Genomic DNA, 17,270 nt, shown 5'->3' on the forward strand with positions numbered 1-17,270 from the left:
TGGCCTGTTGGGGGTATTTGAGGACTGGATAACCATTGGATTAGTAGAGCTTAATGTGACATGATGCATTGTGTGTGACCAGCACTTGTGGCTTTTGTCTTCCAGGAAATCTCCCGGTGTCCAATGTACCGTTCTTGGTTGGTATAATATGTGCAGCTATTGGCGGCATCCTGCTCATCACCATCATTGTTTCTGCGGTCGTCATCACAAAGAAGAAAAGGTCTAGGAAGGATTACTCTGGGTAAGGTTCTGTCCTGAGGTCCTATCTTACAGCTGGCCACACACTACAGAGACCCTGTGTCTCTCTTCCTAGAAGATACAAAATAACCTCTTCATACAAATGGCTAATGCTCTGATGCATTGGGATTAATTCAAACAAGTACATTCTTCTCGTTCCTGCTTTACATCCTTAAGGGGGGGACGGCAGAAGAGTGTTGCTGGTGTAAGGATCGTACAGGCCTCTGGAAAACCAGAGCTTAGACCATAATGGAAAATAACTGAGCATGCCCTGCATTTCCTTCCGGGGCGACCCATACCAGCAGCGATGATTACTAGGGCTATAGTATATTTGCCTCCCTGTTGGAGCATCCTTGTAGAATAGTTTCTAACATAGTACACATTATTTTGTTAAAGAACTACGTATATAGGGGGTCATTCCGAGTTGATAGCTATCTGCCGTTTTCGCTGCGTAGCGATCAGTGAAAAAAATGACAATCTGCGCATGCACTACGGGTACATAGTCCATTGTAGTTTTGCATGGGTTCTAGCGACCAATCGCACAGCCGAACGCAAGGAGATTGACAGAAAGAGAGAGTTCATGGGTGTCAACTGACCGTTTTCTGGGTGGTAGGGAAAATGCAGGCGTGGCCGGGCGTTTGCTGGGCGGGTATCTGACGTCATTACCGTGTCACTTGTCGCAGCAATCATCGCACAGGATAAGTAACTACAGGGCTGGTCTTGTTTTGCACAAAATGTGTTTGCAGGCGCTCTGCTGCACAGGCGTTCACACTCCTGCAAAGCAAAAATACACTCCCTCGTGGGCGGCGACTATGCGTTTGCACGGCTGCTAAAAACTGCTAGCGAGCTATCAACTCGGAATGACCCCCATTGTGCTGATTATACATACCTTTCGCTCTTGCAGTATACCGAGTGCTGTCGGACTTGTACGATTCCCATTTTGGTGATTTTCTTTTAGCATGAAAAGACATCCTGTCTGACTAGATTAGATCAGGCACTCCAAGGATTGCTGAGCCCCCGTTATTCGTTGTCTGCCTCCAGGTGAAGATTGTACTGGCGATGCCATGTGTGCATGTGGTTTGTGAGGTGTTACCTGCTTGCCTGATTTGTGTTTGATTTTTCTCCTCTGAAAGCAGGACCTAAAGATACAGACACCTTACAGCCAATGTAAGAGGGCCTTGTGCCCACGTATCCAGGCACAAATTAATATTAACCAGGCATTACAGCTGTGTCTGTGAACAGTGGGCGGGATCCCCATATTTCTTGTCCGATATCAGTAAAAAAAGAGAAATCCTATTGCATGAGAGTCCATGTAGGTGCCTATAGATGTTGGGACGCTCAGCTGTTTTTGTGTGAGATCGATATAGATATATATAATATCTCCGCACATTCCCACTCCCTGAGGGAAACAAAATGCTCACAGGTCATTTAAATCAGGTCATGTAAATGTTTTGTCTTGGGCGGTTTTAGGTCTCCCTAATTTCTGTTCATTTCTTGATCATGCGTGTTATATGTTAGAAGTCGCAGGTAGACGCCACTAGGTTACACGAGCACAAGGTGACTTCTAATATTTAATTTACATGAGGAGAATTTAATACAAGGTTTCCTATTGCTGTCAGAATTCACCATTGATACAAATATTTATAGGAGCTTGTACATTAACATGTCTTGCATAATAATGTGTGTGGTTAATGGTGTCCTAACGGAAATACTTATATTATATTATACTGGATTACATGACCTCTAATGTAATTAAGGATATTACTAATGACCTCTTGTCTTCAGCCTTCACTTTTATAGGGCACAGAGGCCATCCTTATAAATTACACTAGAGGGTACATTGTTCCATGTGTGTTCTTATATATGGTATAGGAAGGTCTCCTATAGAAACGATGATAGGCGATAATCTCCTTTTGCTCTTCACTTGCATGTCTTGGTGACTCTTCCTTCTGTTTATAATGACTCCACTAATCTAATTAATCCTCCTGAAGTTGGCATGGGGTTTTCTCTCTTCCTGCATCTGGACACGGTCCCAGACTCTTGTTCTCCATTGCAGACACGATCTAGGATCTAGACGGTGGATTATGATGATATAACGAGTGTATTTGACTCTTCAGCTGCCTTTCCCTCATGGTAACTCGTGAGGCCGATCCTTCATATTTCCTGTGTGTGCGTCTTTCTCCAACCGCTTCCTGTCACTGGCGAGCCGCACAAATCTTTAACGTTTCGTCTTGCTGCTGCGTGGTGTTGCTTTCACTAATAGCAGTTCCCTGGTGCGTGTGTGTTTCTTGCACTTTGTAAAAGCAGAAATAAATTCAGGGCATGTGGGTAACTGGGGGAAATGAAACTGAAGGCATTATGAAGAATACAATGCTGTGATAAATTGGAATTCTAATTCAGCCGAGTAGTGTGGCTGCAATAAATACTAACCAGCGAGAAACCACTAACTATTTGTTACCTGCTGGTAAAAGGGCTTAATGTGTCTACCTATACATGTTACAGCTGTCAGGAAAGCATCTGACCCACAAGGCGACTATCATTAACCAAGGGTTCTCGTGTCTGGGTCCCCCATCAATGTAAATCTCCAAGGATCAACAACAAGCACGACAGACAGGATCAGTGTATGGAGAACAGACACTGTTGGACTAGCCAGGGTGCCAGACACAGGAACCCCATAATTATGCTAGTGTGGGGTAGGTTTTTGTGACAGTTCCACTGCACAGCTTGGGACACTGCCTTTCAGGTGGGTCCTTGTAGTGGATATCGGATAGCAAATGAGCAATCCAGGGGACAGATTCATCTAGACTCTAGGACCATATTGTGGAACATCTTGATCAGCTGGAGGGGGTAGTGGTGTAGCCGCATCTACTGTGTACTTTTATGTGCTGCAGTGACGCTCAGTTACACAGTAAGATTCAGCCCCTCGGCTGGCAGGTGAATCTCGTGTGATTCCTTTAATTATAGCAAACTGTTTCTTCTGCAATCTTAATCCTAAATTTTACACCTTATTTTACACTTATGAGTTGGAACTCTAGCTGTCCACCTTTACTGGGTTGTAGGTTTCTCCTTGCTGTAGATGTGGGTCCTAGTCTATGCTGCTTCGTGCTGTGTTGTACTCTGATCCGCATCCAATGATCAAATGCGTATTCTGTGTCACGTGTACATTCCCCAGTCCTGTGATGTCCATTTTGTGATTTGTTTAACCATTATTTGTTACTCATTATTTCATCATTTTGTTTTATTTTTTTCCCCCTCCATTCTTCTTTATCTTATTTTGCTTTTGTTTGTTTTCTGTTTACCTTTTTTTTTCCCCCACTTCTATTATTTATTTATTTATTTATTTTTTCATTTTTCAACGTTCATTTCCTCTATTCTGTCACCTGTTGTGTTCTGGCTTCGTGTACACCTGTTCTATGGTTTACGCTCCCGTGCATTCGTGTTGCTTCCTGCGGGGCAGCTGCAGTACAACAGAAAGCTTGATGTCTCCTGTTAAGCAGCCTCCACGCAAGTCTCCATCCAACGCTGAGGCTTTGGTAACCAACGTCCCCTCTGGAACTGTGCAGGTAAATGTGATCGTCTGCAGTGCGCAGGGTTTTTAGAAAACGTGATCTTATTATTAGCCTGTACATGCAGCTTTCGGCAAAGTGTTTTATATCATTGGGCGGAGGTGTCTCACAACTCTGTTGTATTCAGTGTACGATATACAATTATATAGCGTGTGTTGTAGCCCAGGGCAACTTATATAAAAAGTACTAAAGTTAACTGAAGTTGCGTAACTCCTTTTAGAGTGCAGAGAGCTAGTAACGAGTTATATGCCATACACTGTAATACATTGATAACAATGCGTGCCTAAGTCTTGCATAGTAAGGGACCCCAGACCGGAGTGCAGTGGGACAGTCAAGGGGGGTACTCACAGAGCGATATTCTAAGCAATCTGGCTAGATTGCTTAGAATTTCAGCATTATCGCTCCGTGTGTAGCCCCTATAGCGATGTGCAGCCCCGCACATCGCTATCGCTGCTGCTAGATTGGCCAATCTAGCGGGTCGTTCACTTCACCCGCTGGGTGAAGCGAGCGTCTCCCCCCGCACGCTCAGCATAGATCGCGCTGTGCTGAGCGGCGGGAGAGATGTGTGCTGAGCGGTTCGCTCAGCACACATCTCTCCTGCTTCGGCCAGTTTATATGGGCCTTAAGCTTATCATTTTGCCTTTGTGCTGTCCCCATAATATTAAATTTTCCAGGAAATTGATTGTTTTATTTGGTCACAAATTTAACAGGAGAAATCATTATACACATGGATGAAGGTACTTGAGCAACCCAGAGCATTCAATATAGTGGGTTGGGGGGATTATAGCGAGAGGGAGTAACCCAATTATAGATGGATAGATATTTTTTGGTGCATGCAGTTCACAGGGGAGTGATCGGGGTAGAAAAGGAAGAAGATGAAGATCTGCCCTATCCGAAGAGCCAGAGAGCTCAAACTTTATTAAACACACATGCCCCCTGCAATGGAGATGGGGAGTTATTTCCTCCACGGCCGCTATTTGTCAAATGTGCGTTATAGCACAAGGGTGGAAACACATTTGCTGTTGTGAGGAGGTGAGAACATCCGAGGATACTTTTGCCACATTGGCGTTTACGGACCACACTCTTTAAAGTGTACGTCGAAATGTAAGTATGTTATAGGAGATTATTGGCCTAGTGTTGAGGTGGGAGTATAGCAAACATGAGCAAGTGACTGCACCTAGACACTGTGCTGCAATGCAGGGGAAACAAATACATTTATATTTTGCATGTAGGGTAAATACTGACTGCTTTTGCATGCACCCACAAATGCTGGACAGATTTATTGTTACACAGCACCATTTCTTCAATTACTGTTTATTTACAGTCTACTGATAAATGTCTGTGCAGAGGCCAACAGTAGAGACTATTTTATCTCCATTGCAGAAGCTCAAACGATAAGAGTGCCACGTTTTGCCATACTACATAGTAACATAGTATCTATGGTTGAAAAAAGACAATTGTCCATCGAGTGCAACCTATGTGTGGTCTCCTATGCAGTATTATTTTTGGACTAAATTTTGTCTGATGCTGATGTCAGCCGTTGTGTTTTATTCCTCTTTTCATAGTAACTACAGTGCGTGACTACACACCATTACCCTGGATATCTTTGTCCATTAGGAATTTATCTAACCCATTCTTAAAGGTGTTGACTGAGTCCACCATTACTACACTCTCAGGCAGGGAATTCCAAACACGTATTGTCCTTACTGTGAAAAAACCTTTTCGACGTTTTGTGCGGAAACTCCTCTCTTCTAACCTAAGTGAGTGTCCACATGTCCTCTGTGCTGATCTTACTAGAAACAGGTCCCACGCAAGCTATGTGTATTGTCCCCTTATATACTTGTAGATGTTGATCGTGTCCCCTCTTAGTCTTCTCTTTTCCAGTGTAAACATGCCTAGCCTTGCAAGCCTTTCCTCATATTCCAGTGTCTCCATGCCCTTAATTAGTTTGGTCGCCTGCCTCTGAACCTTTTCTAGCTCCAGGATATCCTTTTTGTAGTATGGTGCCCAAACTTGCACACCGTATTCAAGATGTGGCCTCACTAGTGATTTATATAATGGGAGTATAACACACTCGTCCCTTGCATCAATTCCCCGTTTTATGCATGCTAATATCTTATTAGCGTTCTTTGCTGCAATCCTACTTTGGGTACTGCTGCTTAGTTTGCTAGCTATGTGAACACCTAATGGTGGGTACACACTGGTAGATATATCTGCCGATCAATTGATCTGAAGATATATCTATGGACGGATCGGGCAGTATGTTGAGCATACACACTTCCTGATCCGTCGGGGACTGACGTCGTGAACTGGGCGGGAGTGTACACACGCCCGTCCAGTTCAGCTGTCAATCACCGCCGGCCGCCGCAGCATGTGTACGACCGCCGTACATGCACAGCGACTCGCCAATATATCGTTAGATATATTGGCCATCGGCTGTGCTGTGGGGCCGACGCGATACGTCTGTGAACAACGGAGTTCAGACGTATCGGCCGTACACACTGGCCGATTGACCCGTGATATATCGGCCGTTCAAAAGAACGGCCGATATATCGGCCAGTGTGTACCCACCTTAAGTCTTTTTCCAGTTTAGAATCCCCTAATATTACCCCATTTAGTAGGTAGGTGTTCTTTTTGTTCTTGCTATCACAGTGAATTACGTAACACTTGTCTGTATTGAAGCGCATTCTCCATTTGGCTGCCCATGCTTCTAGTTTACCTAAGTCATTCTGAAGAGACTCGGCATCCTCATCCGTATTTATAATCTTGTAAAATTTGGTATCGTCTGCAAAAATTGACACCATGCTCTCTAGACCTACTGCTAGGTCATTAATGAAAATGTTGAACTAGAAACTCATGAAACGCCACAGGCTTTCTGTCTAATAAAAGCCGATTGCCATCAGGGTCAAATTGAATCAGATTCCCTCGCTCAGGGTGTCCTTGGTTTTCCAGCCAGCCTGTGAGTGGACATTGGATCTTTTACCAATGTTGTCCTCTTAACATTCTTCCTTATGGATACCTTCCGCTCGCAGATGTCAAGATGTTACAGCATATCCTACAATAGCGTTCTGTTATAACACACTAGACCGCTCCGTACGTTCCTTTGGTGGTTATTCCTCACCCGTTTCTTTCGCACTAGATTTTCTCCCAGGTTTGTCTTCTTTCCCTGGATCAAACATGGACCTCACTGACAGCCCCACTCCCAGGCTTCCTTTGCAGATGCTAGAAGCTTTTTGGCTGGTTTACTAAATGGAACATATGTCCAGTATTATTTCTAGCTGCTCGATATTCTGTTACTTGGTCATCATGGTGTGTTCCCTGCTTTGGCTTTTGAGGTTTGATTCACCATACGTAGACCTGTCCCTTTTTGTATGGACGACGTACTGTCTAGCTGCACAGTTGTCTGATGCCCTAGTGGAATCCTTGAGACGTGTTTTGCAATTAGTCTTTACTGAGCAGTCACAGTATTACACCAATTACTAAGCAAGCCATTTAAATTTGGCCCTGCGGACAGAGTTTGGTGTAGAAGTGCCTATTTGTTGGGAGGTTCCACTGGAATTATTAAAAAGACAAAGGGGTATATTCAATTGAAGTCTAAAGCTGCCGTCTGTCGAAAAGACGACAGTTTTCGACTTTTTTAGGTCGAATCGTGACAAATGAATGTCGGAATGGATCTGACTTCAATTGAATATACCCCAAAGTCTTACAAAAATGAATCTCTGTACTATGCACACATGCTACATCAAGTGTCACTTGGTATTCTTCCCATTCAGAGGCAAAATATCAAGGAAGATCTGGGTTACTTCTCAGATAAAGATTGGTAGTACAGTGTATGTTGGCTTGCTCTCTAGGTGCTACCGCCTGTGATTGCAACAAATATAGATATTATCATTGTCCTTTTATCTATATGCTACCACATGGGTTGTGCAGAGTACATAAATAAAAACCAGGTAAACAAATGTAAAATACATACACTACAAAACTCAGCAGAACATATGGGAGACAAGCTACTGTATATAAACATTGTGTCTTATGCAGTCCTGGGCATTGAGGAGGAGATGATGGTATAAGGGTGGGGGGGGGGAGCACATGAGGAGAGAGGGGCCTGAGTTTACAATCTAAAGGGGGAGGGGCAGACAGGAGTGACACAGAGGGGATAGAGCAGTGGGTTAGCATGAGAGCTGGAACACTTTCATAAAGAAGTGTGTTTCGAGAGCCCATTCGAAGCTTTGTAGACGGGTGGGGATTCTGACGGGAAAGGAGAACGTTACATTAGAGGGGAAATCTTGGGTGTGGGAGAAGGTAATCCCGCCTCTAGGATAGGTCTCTTGCACGCCTGACATCTCTTTTAAAATACATACATTTGGAAGGGGCACCACCCTGACTTTCCAATGTAGGATAGACATGGGTTTATTTTGTACATTTACTGTGGAAGTGTTCTAAGGTAGAAAGCTACTGGCATGATGTAATGAAGGGGTAAGAATATTCTTTTCTCCCCCAGGGTATATATCTTTGCCTTATTCCCAGTATTTGTCCTGTTAGTCGTTAAACTACTTATAGTAAGACTCTGCTGGATGGCTGCATAAGGTCACAGTGTTCATAAGTGGGTTGCTTTAGTAAGCAGTACAGATACATATAGAGGTCAATTCACTTATGTGCTAGTTGGGTCCTGTGAGCTGGTCACACCACGGACATTTGCAGTTCAGTTACAGTCTGGCATTACTTTTTCTGGGGAGGTGGAAAGTTAGGAAACGTCTTTATTTAAATGTAAAAGTGGTGACACAGTGCAGAACTCTGGTACACCTCCTCCTAATGAATTATCAATGACGTGGAGTGGTTTCAATAATTTGTCTGATAATGCTATGTCCGTTTTCATGTGACTACCTCTAAAAACAATGGGTGTATGTGATGCGGGGGTGTAAGTGATGCAGGGCGGGTATGCAGGGGTGTAACTAATGTGGGGTTGTAAGCGGGGCTGGCACATTGGGGTGCACTTCTTTCATGTCTTTGTCAAAACGGTTCGCAGCCTGGCTGTGTGTACCACATGTTGGCTTTTCTGATTGGATCTCGGATTTCCTGCAATGTGTGCAAGCTTCATAATACAAACTGGTCTGTGTCTAGGCGGACACTTAGTACTCTGTGCTAGACATTACAGATGATTATGAATTCAGTCTGTGTAGAGGCTGACGCTTAAAGTCACATATATCTCCCAGCAGCCATTGCTGTTATCCATCCCTGATACAACACAACTGTCCCAATCTCTGTCTGCAGAATAACTAGTCTGTGACGCACAGTCAAGGACATCTTCTAGAGCTTTTCACTTGGCCTCGTAACGGCATTGTTTGTCCTTTCACACGTACCCCAGTCTTCTGTGCCGCCTTGTGATTGTGTTCAGCTAATAATCCCCAAATGACCCTGGCTGTACCAGTAATACTTCTATACCATTCAGTGCTTCGTTCTTCTGTAAGGGTTACTCTAGAATAGAATCCAAATGTTTCCAGTCCCATCTTCCAGGTAATTGTGTAAGTTAGTTGGTTGGTGGCTGAAAATACCCTAAGATGTCAGCCATGTTTAGAGTTCTTTGCACGCACATAATTTGGAACTGGCTCCACAGTTTTGTGTACGGTGGTGTTTGGTTACTTGTTATGTGATGACTTTTTTCCATAATAGTATTTATTGTTCTGGTCAGGCTGCAGTGTTTCTGTAGTATGTCTTCTGTGAGAGATCTGTGTCACCTTTGTGCTTGCTGGTTACGTATAGGCCTGGACATAGCTACACCAGAAGCGGAGACCATTAAAGATGCGCAGTGGAATAATTGACTTTGGTGCGTTTAACTTTAATGGACAGACAGGATCTTATTTCTTGTTTGGTTATGCGGTCTTCGCATGGAGCAGAGGACTCGCAGGATGATGTGGAGGAGGGAATACCTATATAAGCTTAATTCTGTATGTTATTACAGCTGGTAGAAGCCTTCTGGTAAAGTATCGCTGAATAAGAGACCACTATGGCTTCTTGTGGACTTGAGGACACTTGTGAGTTAATTAGATACTTTTCTTTTGTCTTTCTTTAAATGGTATTAAAAAAATGAAATCACGTGAGCTTTCCTAAACATACTTAAAAATATTGGGATAAGGGGAAACGTTGATCGCTTATTGTACGATGACCCGGAATCATTTCTTTCACCATGTCTCTCCTCAGGGGCCGGTAATTTACGCTCAGCTGGATCACTCGGGAAAACTTGGCGACCAGATCAACAAATCAGAAACTGTGGTCTACGCCGACATCCGGAAGAACTGCTGACTCTCCTGCCTTGGTTACATACATATATTCCATAGACTACTGCTAAAATGGGGCTCTTACGTGGCACGAAACAATTGTCGATCACATGCCATGTGCAGCCCTGCCAACCGGGACCAATGCATGTGACTGTATCGGTGTGTATTGTATACGTGTGTGTATCACAAAGTGCGCTTTAAGGAGCACTTGCGCTGTCTTAAGAAGTTACAGTGATGGTTTAAGGCCTATATTTTAGTCTGAATTCATAGCAGCACTACAGTTACCATTCGCCATCCCATGTGGGGTTTTTTTTTTTGGCTGTTTTCCTAGTTCATATACATATCTGAAGCTCAATGTAATGTTCAGGTGCTTGCCGAGACATCTTTGTCGATAAGTTATATAATGAATTATGGTATTACAGGTTTCCTTCCAAAACTCCTATCTGTGAAGTATAGCCATACTCTGCTCTACATACTGCAGGGAGACCTATATTCTGTATTTCTTATTTGGTGATAAATAAGTGCAATTAATATCTTGATTACAATCCATATGTATCCGTTGCTGTAGCCTTTCGGTGCATTACTCCAACCCCATGCATATAAGGCTCTTCCGAGACTGTAGGATCAAATGCCGCATTCTGCAAAAAACTTTTATTAGAAGGTCTATGAGGAAATCTGTTTGTCACCACCTTTGTCACGTAGACACGGGAGAGACGGACATCACAAACTATAAGAGGCTTTTCTTGCTGCAAAAGTCGTGAATCTCTGTCCTGCGCATAGTAATCGCCTGTTGTGTATACCTGTGAACTCCAACTGCTAAACTCTCTGATATAATAGAACTTTTGTACATACGCTATTTAATGTAACTCAGAGACCAGTGCTGCATGTCTGACTGTGCTTTTGCCATATTTTTCTAATATATTTAAAAAAGAAACAAAAATTAAAAACTGGAAAAAAGGGAGAAAGTTACTTAGAAGTCTGGTGCCAGAACTGGCCTGTGAGGTGGGAGGCTGACACAACTATTGCAGAGTGTAATATAGCTGCTTTAGGATCCTGAATGTTGACCATAGATAACGGCGTGGACGCAGCCATTGTGTGGCTTGGCCCAATAATCGGGAAAATGTAGCGTTTCATTACACTTGGAGCCACTAAACGGTTTTGGAGAGCTCTGACCTGAAACTAAGCTTTCCATAGATCAGGTGTTTTTCAGTACTCTACAGTTGCAAATAGAAATCTACTTGCACAGTGCCTAACATCACATCATTATGGCGATGAGCGCGGTTATAAAGGTTCTGCTCTTGCCATGTGGTTTCCTTGGTGCCTGCGACTCCTGCTCCTTGTGTCCACCCCATACCCAATGTCCTCCACTATGTGTAGGTGATGGTACTAAATCAACACATTATGTAGGTGCCATGAATATGTACTTGGCTGTGTAATTATTGTAAATTGTAACATGCTGTTTTTATTTACTTGTTTTCTGATTTAGGTGTTGTATTTTGGAATATTAGCTAGTAGTACTTTGTCAGACCTTCTTATGTCTCCTTTGAGTGAGTATCGGAGTCGGTCCTAACCCATGAAAGCATATTTAAGCTGTAACCAGCTCCATATTTTTGTTTTACAGTGACTGTTGCATTAACATTACATTTTGTCAGCTAGGCAAATCCTTAATCATATTAAAGGGTAACCACTCAAATGACTCTCTGCCTCATTAAAATGGTTTAACTGAGTACTAAATTATACTGGAATCCTTCTACTTGCAGTATGATTGCTGCCTGAAATTGCCTGTTGAAACCTCCTAACACGCTTGCTGCAATATGACCGATTGTAAATAGCAGACCTTTCCAACGACGGTAATCATAGAAACAGTCAATGCATTGCACGATTGTCTGTGTTTACTGGTTTTGTCAGGGATCATAAATTATTAGCATACTTAAATAGCAGCAGCAATTGTGAGATTAGGGTTTACAACAGGTGATTTTAGGCAAAAGTCCTTGACTTTGGACGACTACAGATCCAGTATATAAACAGACAGTAGTCCTTTTTTAGAAATAACTAATGTAATTTGGCTGTCGTTTTTAAATGACGTTACCCCATTGAGTAATCTTTGTAGATGGTGATCAAAGACAGACTGGAGATGATGGAATTATCAGGTAAACAGAGGGAAAAGAAGTTTACAATGACCTCTCTGGCTGTAGAGATACGGATATGTCCACTTAAATCTACCCTCCCTGCACGTTAAACAGCTCTTGGCGTGACTGTCTTTACATGCAACATTCTCCATTAAAGCGCGTCTTGGTTGCAAAACAATGTGAATAGGATGCACAAGCGTCTTATGCTGATTAAAATGACATATGGCATGGCTATATTCTGTGTGCGACCGCGGCTGTTTGCATACATAGCATTTTGTATGCCGATACAGCCGCAGATGCACAGATAATATAGGCACGCCATGTTTCATTGTAATCAGCAGAGTCTACTTGTGCATAGTGTTTGCCTAGCAGTGCAAATAAGATGCCTCAACGCTAACGGAGTTGCACGGGACCTGTCGGCTCACTCACGCCAGGTATCTCCCGCTGTGTGGCATATTGAGACAAGATATGAGGACATAATCGTCTGGCTCTCCCACTAATCACTGCTCACATTCCTATCTAAATCATGTCACCTGCTAACGTAAAACATTTTATTCATGAAATAACACATGAATGGTGAATGCTCATCCTTCTTAATAGCAAATAGGGTACCAGGAAGCACTGTGGGATATTTCAATGATTAGGATGTAGCTGCCATTATTGATCTAAGAAACCATTGTCCTGAATGGTGGTCCAGACTACAGCTTTCAGATATTTTGTGTTTTGTTTTATAAAAATGAATACTCCGTATTTGTGGTTATCCAGCGCTTTCTCGAATGTGTAAAAGCTGTTACTGCTTTGTGTCCTGATTCACATTTTGTAAACTGGAATTTATTTTGTATTCATTTCTGGAATTGCATTCACATGTCTGCTGTAAGGTGTGTGGGTCACATGATCTGCAAACTCCTCTCCTCAGCGCCCTCACCTGCGAGGGGACACGTACCGGCGGCTGGAGTAGATCTCGTATAAATGCAATTGTAAAAGGATATTTTCTGTATTTTCACAGTTATTGTACTGGAATAAAGTTATTTTACACTTCAGTGTACAGTTTGTCTGTTACATTTGTACAGTAAATCAGTTACGCATTTCAGAATCTTTAAAAAAAAAAAAAAAATCTTTAAATTATGGGGTTTAATTAAAACCAAGTGGTAGGGGTGCTTTATTGTACACATGAGTATATACCACTGACCTAGGGATTGGTTCCCAGTATGTAGGAAACAAATAGACCTTTCTCTTACGTCCTAGAGGGTGCTGGGGTCCATTTTAGTACCATGGGGTATAGATGTTTCCACAGGAACCTTCGGCACTTTAAGACTTTTTAACAGTGTGAACTGGCTCCTCCCTCTGTGCCCCTCCTCCAGACCTCAGTTTAGAAAATGTGCCCGGGAGACTGGATGCACAACAGTGGAGCTCTACAGAGTTCTACTGGAAAAGACTTTGTTAGGTTTTTTATTTTACTGGGAAGCTGCTGGCAACAGCTTCCCTGTTTCGTGGGACTTAGTGGGGGAAGTAGGAACCAACTTCTCAGTTAGTTTAATGGCTGTGCTTCCGCTGACAGGACACCATTAGCTACTGAAGGGTACTGAACACAGCCCTTGCCTGGCTGCTGCTCACTCCCACAGCACTGCCGCCACCCCCTAACACAGCCAGAAGGCTGGTGAGTATTTACCGGAGACCTGCAGAGAGGGGCCCTCCGGTCATCATGGCGGCATAAAGGTACCAGCGCAGCAACAGGTCTCAACACAGGGTGCAGAGCGCGTGCTCTGTGGGACATGACAAATCCTCTCACTGGCAAAATGTACATACATGTGAGCCGCTGATGTACATTACCCCCGCCAGTATAAATATTACTGTGGCTGAACCGCGCCATTACAGGGGGCGGGGCTTCACCTCAGAATTGCTTGTAACACTCAATTGGCGCCATTTTCTCCTCACAGACGCCGGAGCGCTGATCCTGCAGGCTACTTCTCACACATCGCTGATACAAGTACCAGGGTGTTCTAGAAGGGGAGGGGAGCACATAATTTATTGAAGTCTGCGGGCTTCACATTGGATAAAAAAAAAGCTCTGTTTTGGTATATGTATATTCATTGTATGTTATACATATAGGGCGCGTGGTGTGGACTGGCAATTCCCTCTGGGTCCCTCTGACTGACATTAGTGTAGGTCAGTCCCCATTAGCTCCCCTGTGAGTGGTGTGACTATACACGCGTGTAACATGTCTAGAGAAAGCTCTTCCCCAGAGGAACCCATGTTAGAGGCACCAGAGTGTTCTGAGCCTGTGTGGGTGAGAAAGCTGCAGAGTAATATATATAAACTAGCGAAGAAATTCTGAGTCTGAGGAACAGACAAAGCATTGGAGACAGTCTGTGGAAGATGCTCTATTTGCTGATTGTTCCACGTCATCCACTCGGGACCTCTCCAGTTCCCAGAAAAGGTCCCTGGCCCAAATTATGCAAAGGGACACTGACACAGATTCCGACACGGACGTCGACACTGGGGATTTGAGGGGGGTAGACCCCAAATTGGCTAAGAGCATTCAATGTATGATAGTCGTTATAAAAGAGGTGTTGGAATTTCCTGACACAACACCTCCACCTGAGGAAAAATATTATTTTAAATTAAATAAAAAACAGGTGGTGACCTTTCCTCCGTCTAAGGACTTAAATACATTTTTCTCTAACGTCCTAGTGGATGCTGGGGACTCCGAAAGGACCATGGGGGATAGCGGCTCCGCAGGAGACTAGGCACAAAAGTAAAAGCTTTAGGACTACCTGGTGTGCACTGGCTCCTCCCCCTATGACCCTCCTCCAAGCCTCAGTTAGATTTTTGTGCCCGAACGAGAAGGGTGCATACTAAGGGGCTCTCCTGAGCTGCTTAGAGTAAAAGTTTAAAGTAGGTTTTTTATTTTCAGTGAGACCTGCTGGCAAGGGGAGAAGAAGCGAACTCACCTGCGTGCAGAGTGGATTGGGCTTCTTAGGCTACTGGACATTAGCTCCAGAGGGACGATCACAGGCCCAGCCATGGATGGGTCCCAGAGCCGCGCCGCCGGCCCCCTTACAGAGCCAGAAGACTGAAGAGGTCCGGAAAATCGGCGGCAGAAGACGTCCTGTCTTCAATAAGGTAGCGCACAGCACCGCAGCTGTGCGCCATTGCTCTCAGCACACTTCACACTCCGGTCACTGAGGGTGCAGGGCGCTGGGGGGGGGGCGCCCTGAAACGCAATAAAAACACCTTTTTTGGCAAAAAAATACATCACATATAGCTCCTGGGCTATATGGATGCATTTAACCCCTGCCAATTTTTCCATAAAAAAGCGTGAGAAAGGCTCCGCCCCCTTCTTGGCGGCCTATCTCCTCAGCACACTGGCGCCATTTTTTCCTCACATCTCCGTTGGAGGAAGGCTCCCTGACTCTCCCCTGCAGTCCTGAACTACAGAAACAGGGTAAAACAAGAGAGGGGGGGCACTAATTTGGCAGATAAATATATACAGCAGCTATATCAGGGAAAAACACTTATATAAGGTTATCCCTATATATATATATATATAGCGCTCTGGTGTGTGCTGGCAAACTCTCCCTCTGTCTCCCCAAAGGGCTAGTGGGGTCCTGTCCTCTGTCAGAGCATTCCCTGTGTGTGTGCTGTGTGTCGGTACGTTGTGTTGACATGTATGAGGAGGAAAATGGTGTGGAGGCGGAGCAATTGCCTGTGTTAGTGATGTCACCCCCTAGGGAGTCGACACCTGACTGGATGGTCTTATGGAAAGAATTACGTGATAGTGTCAGCACTTTACAAAAGACTGTTGACGACATGAGACAGCCGGCAAATCAGTTAATACCTGTACAGGCGTCTCAAACACCATCAGGGGCTCTAAAACGCCTGTTACCTCAGGTCGATACTGACACGGACACTGACTCCAGTGTCGACGGTGAGAAAACAAACGTATTTTCCAGTAGGGCCACACGTTACATGATCACGGCAATGAAGGAGGTTTTGAACATTTCTGATACTACAAGTGCCACAAAAAAGGGTATTATGTGGGGTGTGAAAAAACTACCCGTAGTTTTTCCTGAATCAGATGAATTAAATGAGGTGTGTGATGAAGCGTGGGTTTCCCCCGATAAAAAACTGCTAATTTCTAAAAAATTATTGGCATTATACCCTTTCCCGCCAGAGGTTAGGGCACGTTGGGAAACACCCCTTAGGGTAGATAAGGCGCTCACACGCTTATCAAAACAAGTGGCGTTACCGTCTCCTGATACAGCCGCCCTCAAGGAACCAGCTGATAGGAAGCTGGAAAATATCCTAAAAAGTATATACACACATACTGGTATTATACTGCGACCAGCAATCGCCTCAGCCTGGATGTGCAGTGCTGGGGTGGCTTGGTCGGATTCCCTGACTGAAAATATTGATACCCTGGACAGGGACAATATATTATTGACCATAGAGCATTTAAAGGATGCATTTCTATATATGCGAGATGCACAGAGGGATATTTGCACAGAGGGATATTTGCACTCTGGCATCAAGAGTAAGTGCGATGTCCATTTCTGCCAGAAGAGGGTTATGGACGCGACAGTGGTCAGGTGATGCGGATTCCAAACGGCATATGGAAGTATTGCCGTATAAAGGGGAGGAGTTATTTGGGGTCGGTCTATCGGACCTGGTGGCCACGGCAACGGCTGGGAAATCCACCTTTTTACCCCAGGTCACCTCTCAGCAGAAAAAGATACCGTCTTTTCAGGCTCAGTCCTTTCGTCCCCATAAGGGCAAGCGGGCAAAAGGCCATTCATATCTGCCCCGGGGCAGAGGAAGGGGAAAAAGACTGCAGCAGACAGCCTCTTCCCACGAACAGAAGCCCTCCCCCGCTTCTGCCAAGTCCTCAGTATGACGCTGGGGCCTTACAAGCGGACTCAGGCACGGTGGGGGCCCGTCTCAAGAATTTCAGCGCGCAGTGGGCTCACTCGCAAGTGGACCCCTGGATCCTGCAGGTAGTATCTCAGGGGTACAAATTGGAATTCGAGACGTCTCCCCCTCGCCGGTTCCTGAAGTCTGCTTTA

At 44.4% G+C, this 17,270-nt stretch overlaps 1 protein-coding gene across 2 annotated transcripts in view; it reads left to right on the forward strand.

Annotated features, from left to right (window-relative positions):
* The window catches only part of MPZL1 (myelin protein zero like 1), a 38,584-nt gene extending 25,337 nt beyond the window's left edge, over nt 1-13,247 (forward strand). The window contains exons 4-6 of one of the 2 annotated variants that reach the window (XM_063956750.1): nt 106-241; nt 3,695-3,800; nt 10,002-13,247. In XM_063956750.1, the coding sequence (XP_063812820.1) occupies nt 106-241; nt 3,695-3,800; nt 10,002-10,103 (344 nt within the window). In that variant the 3' untranslated portion in view covers nt 10,104-13,247. Of the gene's footprint in view, nt 1-105; nt 242-2,293; nt 3,667-3,694; nt 3,801-10,001 lie in introns of those variants that run through there. The other variant, XM_063956751.1, reaches the window with a different exon arrangement.
* The last annotated feature ends 4,023 nt before the right edge of the window (nt 13,248-17,270 follow it).

The sequence above is a fragment of the Pseudophryne corroboree genome, chromosome 2 (genome assembly GCF_028390025.1).
Source record: "Pseudophryne corroboree isolate aPseCor3 chromosome 2, aPseCor3.hap2, whole genome shotgun sequence".
NCBI lineage: Eukaryota > Metazoa > Chordata > Amphibia > Anura > Myobatrachidae > Pseudophryne > Pseudophryne corroboree.